The sequence below is a fragment of the Sphaerodactylus townsendi genome, linkage group LG08 (genome assembly GCF_021028975.2).
Source record: "Sphaerodactylus townsendi isolate TG3544 linkage group LG08, MPM_Stown_v2.3, whole genome shotgun sequence".
Taxonomy (NCBI): Eukaryota; Metazoa; Chordata; class Lepidosauria; order Squamata; family Sphaerodactylidae; genus Sphaerodactylus; species Sphaerodactylus townsendi.
In genome coordinates this window covers 54,226,461-54,234,201 of record NC_059432.1, presented here as the reverse complement: position 1 = coordinate 54,234,201, position 7,741 = coordinate 54,226,461, and the positions used below count along the sequence as shown (strand labels likewise).

General features: G+C 42.3%; 1 protein-coding gene across 2 annotated transcripts in view; it reads left to right on the top strand.

Annotated features, from left to right (window-relative positions):
* The first annotated feature begins 379 nt into the window (after nucleotides 1–379).
* VWA2 (von Willebrand factor A domain containing 2) overlaps nucleotides 380–7,741 on the top strand; it is a 38,401-nt gene continuing 31,039 nt past the window's right edge. Inside the window, exons 1-3 of one of the 2 annotated variants that reach the window (XM_048506649.1) lie at nucleotides 380–517; nucleotides 916–954; nucleotides 7,056–7,118. In XM_048506649.1, the coding sequence (XP_048362606.1) occupies nucleotides 7,067–7,118 (52 nt within the window). In that variant the 5' untranslated portion in view covers nucleotides 380–517; nucleotides 916–954; nucleotides 7,056–7,066. Of the gene's footprint in view, nucleotides 955–7,055; nucleotides 7,119–7,741 lie in introns of both variants that reach the window. The other variant, XM_048506650.1, reaches the window with a different exon arrangement.

Here is a 7,741-nt window from a genome sequence, read left to right as displayed (position 1 = left end):
GAACAACAAAACCAAAATACACAATTCAGCAACAAGTGTGTGATATTCACACTGTGCAGAGCTATAACAGTGGTGTAGTTGTGACAGCTCTGATCAGTGCTTAAAATGTGTTCTATGAAACAATGCATCAGTTACATCCAAGACTATCAGCAACAAGCTCTATATGGGCACAGGTGATAAATGAGGTCTGTTAAACAAAGGCAAACTTAAAGGTATAAACTTTTTTTGGGGAGAAATACCTAAATACCTTGCTGAATAGTGAGAGAAGGATGGTTTTGTCACAAAAGCAGCCTCCTTTGCCCTTCCCTCTGACCCCAGTGTGTAATTGCTTGTTGACATTCCACTCTTGCATTCCACACTTTAAAGGTACATACCTCTGAGCTGAAAAGCTCCCTTCCTGCTTGGGAGGGTCTCCTGAATTTAATTGGAATTGTTTGCATTTCCAAATAGTAGTTTAAGTTCTGTCTTGCAGATAGAGAAGGCCGGCTGGGAGGATCAAATCGTTTTGATGGGCAAGGTACCAACTTCTCTGGCACCTTCTCAGATGTTTATATTAAGGAGGAGGTGAAGCGCTGCTTAGTTTGGGAAGTGATTTATTTGTGGGGGCTAAGCTTCACTATCCAGATTCGGGATTGGTTGCAACCCTGTGATGAGAAGGGTTAAAAGTTATGGGGGCAACTAACCGAATGCCTCATGGGAGGAGGCAATGTTCCTCACCGGCTCTGTTCTGGGGAAACCCGGCAGTTTAGGAGTTGTCTATGCTACCGCTCCTTTTGTGACTTAGAAAGAAAATGGGATAGGCAAAGGGAGCAGAAGGAAACTATTGCCACTGCCTTCCTGCTTTCCCTCACTCTCTCTTCCTTCTCCTCCTCCTGGAAACATCGTTCTACATATCACTTGCTTTCGACCATTTAGCTAGCAAGAGTCTGGGGATCTTCAAAAGAATTGGACTTGGTAAGTCACAAATGCTTCACTTGTAATTTTCTCTCTTAAGCCAAAGCAGCAGCATGACTTGTTTCAAAGCAGGAAAAGTGTTGTGAGCGAGAGAAGAGCCTGAAGAAAACTAGAAACAGCAGGTCTGGCTAATAGCTGACTGCAAGATCAGAGCAACTTCACTGTGTGTTTTGGTTTACTGCATTTTTATCACCAAGCAGAGGATCTCTGCTGTATATTGTACAGTTCGTAGGAGCTGTAATTTTTGCTAGAAATACAGCGGGCAGGGCTTTATGCCAAAGATAAAATTTCAAAACCCATTTTATGTTCAGGATTAACAATCTTCTAGTGTGTTTCTGTGCACCAACTATATTCTTCAGACTGTTCTCCTTATGGTGCCCCTCTTAAGACTATGCCGCAGCACTTTGGGTCATCAACTTTGTGGTAAAATGGTCTTCCAGGGTGGGTGAGGTAGGTGCTTTCGGTCACTGCATTTAAAAAGACTATTTCTGCAGATTTGGCGCTCTGTTTGGGTGTTTTTAATCTGCAGTTTTTAAATCATGTTAATGCACTGTTATGTTTGAGTCTTTGCAACTTTGTGCTATACAAGTGAGGAAATAGCTTGGATATAACTTTTAAATAAGCAAACCTGGGAACAAGAGGGTTTTTTTAAATTACCAAAGAGCTTTCTTTGGGGTTAGAAAACACATTTTCTATCAGGGTTTCATATTTGAATTGTGGTATTTTGCATTTTAATTCATTTGGATATGGACCATTTTGGAGCACAGAATGACTTTTTGAAATAAAGATGTCTAGTGTTTCTGAATTTCACAGTAATGAAAACAGCAATTCCAGAAAATGTTAACTTTTGGAATAAATAATGGGAGATGTTGTGTGTTGTAATTTTCAGTCTGCTGGATATCTGACACTGAATTAATGACTTGTCCCTTCCACCCCCATGCTTCTGTAGCCTTGGGGGATCTCAAAGCACACACACACATATTAATGGTATATTCCATTGCATTGCCACATTTCATTAACTAGTATTTTTCAGTACTGAATAAACTGTCAATGATTACAATTCCTTAGTTACTTTCTTGTGCAATTTCTGAAAGAAAGCAAGTGCAGTGTGTAAAAATCATCAAGGGATTTATTTGCACTTGCAGGATTGCTTGAAAACAGTCTTCATTCAGTGCTGCAGGACTAAGAGATAGCCGCCTCTTTGTCTACGTATGTTTGGAACCGTGTCAGCTTCCTGGAAACATACATGTATACTTGAGAGACGAAATAAAATGAATAGTTCAGCTGTTGCCATATGTAGACAGACTTACTTGCACTCATCTGCTTTGCTGAGAATTACAGAAGCGGTTTCCCTGATACACTAAAGAACTCCGTCCTCGTAATTGCAGTCCCCGTCCAACTTGTTTCTTGCAACAGATTATTTCAACACGTTTAATGTAATTGGATCGCCATTCATGGAGCTGTAATGCCTTGTCTAGCATAACCTATTATAGACTTGGGGTGGGGGGCTACCTTCCTTGATGTAGCTGGCAGTATCTCCAAGAGATTACCAGGCTCAAGATGATAGGGATGGGGGATCTGCAGTGGGAAGAAAATCAGTGACCTCCCTCCCTTGCAGTAGCAACATTCTAAATTTGGACCAAGTCTCTGTATGTTGCAGCTTTGCTGTGCAATTAGTTGAGAAATAAGCAGCAGTTAAAGTGGCATCATTTAAAACATCCTCAGCAGATAAATGGCAACTTATGTAAACTATATAGGAATTTTTAGAATAATTTGCTTTGGCATTGTATTTGTCTCAATAAGGATTTAATATGTCTTTAAAATGTGCATCAAAGTAGGATCTCAAATATTTCATGTGGCACATGGTGTGTGGGATGATTTCACAGAAAAAAAGTCCAAGACACAAGTTCTGACTAGTGGGAAAATCTGTGGAAGCTGTGCATGTAGAAAAAAGTTGAGGGATGCCTTCCAACTGTGTTGGTCTCATTGCCTCTTGTATGCCTTCCCTCCCTTCTCTCTGATCCACCAGCAATTGCAAAGATATTCTAAGATTAGTCAACAGAGATTCCATAGTCCCCTATTGACTGAAGAGGTTTTGGTTTTCCACAGAGGCGTAGCAAGGAGGGAAAGTGCCCAGTGCACTGGTGCGTCCTCTGCCCCCACCCTGGAACGACCCCCGCCATGCCCCCGGAACGTCCTCGCCACACCTCCACAGGGGCGCGCGCCCAGTGTGTCATGCAACCCCCCCCCCCCGTCTCCTTGGAGCTACACCTCTGGTTTTCCACTCTGTTGAAGCTGTCTCCGGGAAACATCAGGGTCCTTCCAATGGAAATCGGCCTTCTCATGATAGCGTTCCTATTCAATCACATTGCTCTTCTCTACACTTAATAGCATGGCTAGTCCAATCTTAGGTCTGGCCCTAGATAAAATGTCACAGGTTCTAATAACATCACACAAACATAGGTCTTATGCTTCCAAAAGTCTACATCTTGACCTGACATATTCCATTTATTATGGTTTAAAGAAAATTGACTAGCCACTAGTTCTGTCAAAGTATACCTGGCTGCTATCTCTGCATACCATGTTCCTGCTGGTTTTCACACTGTGTTCTCAGCCCCTGACTTGAAGAGATTTTTGAGAGGTGTGGCAAGCCTCCTCTTGGGTTTAAACCTTCTCATCACAAATGATGCATAAATCCTTCAAGCTACTGGCAACATCTGATTGGCTTTTTTATCTCTTTGCTTTTCTATCACTACCTCCTTGGTCAGGGAAGTACGAGAGTTGTCCAGTCTATGGGTTGACTCCCCTTTCACCAGGTTCCTCCCTGATAAGGTAGTATTATGCCGTAGTGTGGAATTTAGGCCCAAAGTGATAGCCCAGTTTCATATGCCACAGGACATTACCTATTTCCCCCCCAAAATCCTTAGTTATCACCACTGGCGTAATGCCTATTGGGCAAGGTGGGCAGCTGCCCAGGGCATCACCTTGTGGGGGGCATCAAAATGCTGGGTTCGTTTTTGGGTATTTTAGTGGTTTTCCATTTTTGGCCTGCAGGGGGCGCAGTTTTTAGGCTAGCGGCACCAAAATTTCAGCGTATCATCAGGAGACTGTCCTTATGCTACCCCCCAAGTTTGGTGAGGTTTGGTTCAGGGAGTCCAAAGTTATGGACTCCCAAAGGGGGTGCCCCTATCCCCCATTGTTTCCAATGGGAGCTAATAGTAGATGGGGGCTACAGTTTTGAGGGTCCATAACTTTGGCCCCCCTGAACCAAACTGCACCAAACTTGGGGGGTATCATTAGGGCAGTCTCATGATGAGACCCTGAAAGTTTTGAGACTGTGCCTTCAGAAATGTGCCCCCCACAGCCTGCAACCCCCATTGACAGCAATGCAGAAAACTCAATGCAGAACAAAGATTCTTGGGCAAATTTCTAGGATGTTCCTGCAGGGGGTGCATTTTTGGATGTTTCAGGGTATCCTGAAATTTCAGGGTATCCTCTGGAGATGATGGCACCCCCCAAGTTTGGTGCAGTTTGGTTCAGGGAGTCCAAAGTTATGGACCCTCAAAGGGTAGCCCCCATCTCCTTAGCAAAGAATGGGGGATGGGGCACCCCCTTTGAGGGTCCATAACTTTGGACCCCCTAAACCAAACTGCACCAAACTTTGGAGGTACCATAAGGACAGATTCCAGATGATACCCTAAAATTTTGGTGCCGATACATCCAAAAATGCGCCCCCTGCAGGAACATCCCAGAAATTTGCCCAAGAATCTTTGTTCTGCATTGAGTTTTCTGCATTTTGGTGCTGATATGTCTAAAAATGCACCCCCTGCAGGCACCAATGTCCTGGTGCAAAAAAAATTGGTCGTGGTGGAGTGGCCGCCCATGGGGGGGGCATCCAACTCAGGTTTTGCCCAGGGCTACAGTTTGCCCAGGGCTGCCTCGTTACGCCCCTGGTTATCACCTGAGCAATCACTCCACACATTGGATGTCAGAAAGGCACCTATTTTTTAAATTTAAGTAATACAAGTTCATTTTGACATTTATTTGTTTTAAGGCTCATAAAAAAGCAAAGCTGCTTCACAAACCATTTCTAGATGAGTTGTTTCTGCAATTAGCATAGCATACAGTAATATTAAGGTGGACTGTCCACTTCAAGTTAAGACTCATTCCACAAGGGTTCAGCTCTCTTCAGCTGCTTTCCTTGCCAGGGTCGATCTGAATGGAACCAGCTTGATCACGTTCACGTTCCTCCACTATTACTCAATTGATGTTGATTCCAGGAGAGAGCAGTTTTACAGTCATTACAGTGCTGACAAGCCCACACCTGCCTCCATGGTAAGTGCGCTTGCTACTGTCCTATGTGGGACCGCACTGAAGACAAAATAATGAAAGCAAAGTTGCACATACCTGTAACTTTTGTTCATCGCATGTCTTCTGTGGAGGCACTATCCTTCCTTCCTTTCCCGGCTGTGGGCTGCTGTTTGCCTCATTATTGCTCTTCCGTGGCAGCAAAGGGAGAACTGGGGAAGAAATGCTCTCCCTACCTCCATCACATGACTGGATGGAAAACCAGCCCTCTCTCAGCTCTAAAGCTTTTGGAAGCCTTCTAGTTAGTTCAACAGGGCCAGCCTGCACCTGCACTGTCCCATTCGTACTTGTGCAGAAGACACTCAATGAACATCAGTTATAGGTAAGTGCAACCTTTTTATTGATCAGTAAGTTATTTTCTGTTTTTCTTTCTTTTGCAAGACCAAAGATGGACAGCCAGTTGAAAAAAATTCCATAAATCAATTCTTGTTATATCTTGTTATATCTTGAGATTAGACACGTTCATGAAAATATCTTCATCGCCCAATGCTTTGTACTATCGCATCATGATTTCCTATGATGAATTTTTCTTGACAGCAGGAAATCTGACAATTGAGGTCTTGCTGAGGATTTTTGCATTTTTGAAAGTATGCTTCAAGTAGTTGCAAAGAGGAATAACTCTACTTCCCAAGATTTACTTGGAGTAGAGGAGGTATCAAAAGATATTGAGAAGGTTCTTTAATAAAGTGTTTTCATGGACCAGTGGTTTGATTTAACATAGAATGATCTGGCTGAGAATGCTTTAGAGGTAAGTATTATCACTCTAACTGCTATATTACAGAAATATAAGAAACTGTGAATGTGTTTACGCTAATGAAAGTACAGTACTCACCTAATAAAGGGTAAAATGGTGACACTGAAACTTTCCTAGACCCCATATCCTCTGGCCTGAAATGAGACAGGGGAAACACTTAATTGTGGTTGGGATAAGGAGGACTATGCTTTCTAAAAAGCCATGTGTATGAAAAGGCAAAGATGTCTTACATGTTGTACAGTTTGAGAGGATAAGATTCCAGGCCTTCCTGATAACTTCTGAAAGAGTTATGGTAGCAAATGCTCATAAGCTCTGGCTTAAAATCGTAGTTTGCTCATTCATTGCTGTAGCTCTGAAGGTAGCCTGCCCAAATAAACTTACCTGGAGATTCATCATTTGTTATATCTGTATCTTTGCCTTTCTCCAATGAGCTCAGTGCATTGAGGTCACACGTGGCCTGCCATCCAGATACTAGCTAGGCTCAGACCTGCTTGCAGTCCAGGATGGAACTACATTTCCTATAATGCATAGAGATGCAGCTCTATATCTACCCATTATGGCCCCATGTAGCAGTGGCAGTAGCTCATGGAACAGCAATTAGCAGGAACTTGTCAGCTGGTAGACAACAGTCATAGTCTTTAAATATACCATTCCTCAAGATTCCAAGCAAAAGGTTACAGTGACTCAAACCTGAAACACTCAGTATAGAATGCAGTTCTAAGATGGTAGTAAAGGAATGTGAATGTATTCCATTGTATGAGTTTCAGTGGAACATCGCTAAAATTTTACTTGGATCTTAAATGAAAAACCTGAATTCTGATTACACTGATGTTAATAAGAAACATAAATTCTTCAGCTCACAGTGCTTTATGAGTAGAAAGTTAAAGAACACATTTTAATTAACTGACTAATTAAATTCATTTGCCAAAATATGTTTATGTAGGACTTCTTCAGTAATATTTCTCTTTTTCTCCCTCAGTACTGTCAAGCATGAACCTCTTGCTGTTGTTTGACTCAATTTGCATTTTTGTGATTTCCACAGGTAAGGATTTATTTGCAGCTGTTAAATATCAGAAGGTGAAATTTTACTGGGCTATTGATTGCAGAATGATGTGACACATGAGGCACATAATAAGGAAAACCACAGAATCCACATGAGTATGAAATTTGGATGTCACTTGTACATCATCCTTTTCCACAGACATCTTGCCAAGTACTGTGATAGCTTGTTGATGTGCATCAAACCACTCTATCCAGCCACTAACAAGGTCACTCTATTCAGGGGGACCCCTTCTAAGCCCATTGACTTGAAATCTATTGAGGGTTGTGCTGTTGTGTTCATGCCTCAACAACTCTTTCTCCTGCTATGTCACAGCGGTGATGATCCAATCCGATCTTGGTTTATCAAGAAGTGCCTAGATGGCTCAAGGGAACCCTGCCATGATTGGCAAGAGCAACAGAACCCTGCAAAGAATGCCCACAAAGAGAATTCTCTAATGCTCTCTACTAATCTTAGGAAACACAGCCTCCTAACGCTTTAAAATCTTGTAAAATACATTGGAACTGCAGTGGGAAAACTCATAAAGACTCTTATGGTCATATGTTACAGAGTAAGGCATATTTTGGTTCCATTTCATCACTAACATTATTGATTGTAGGAAGATA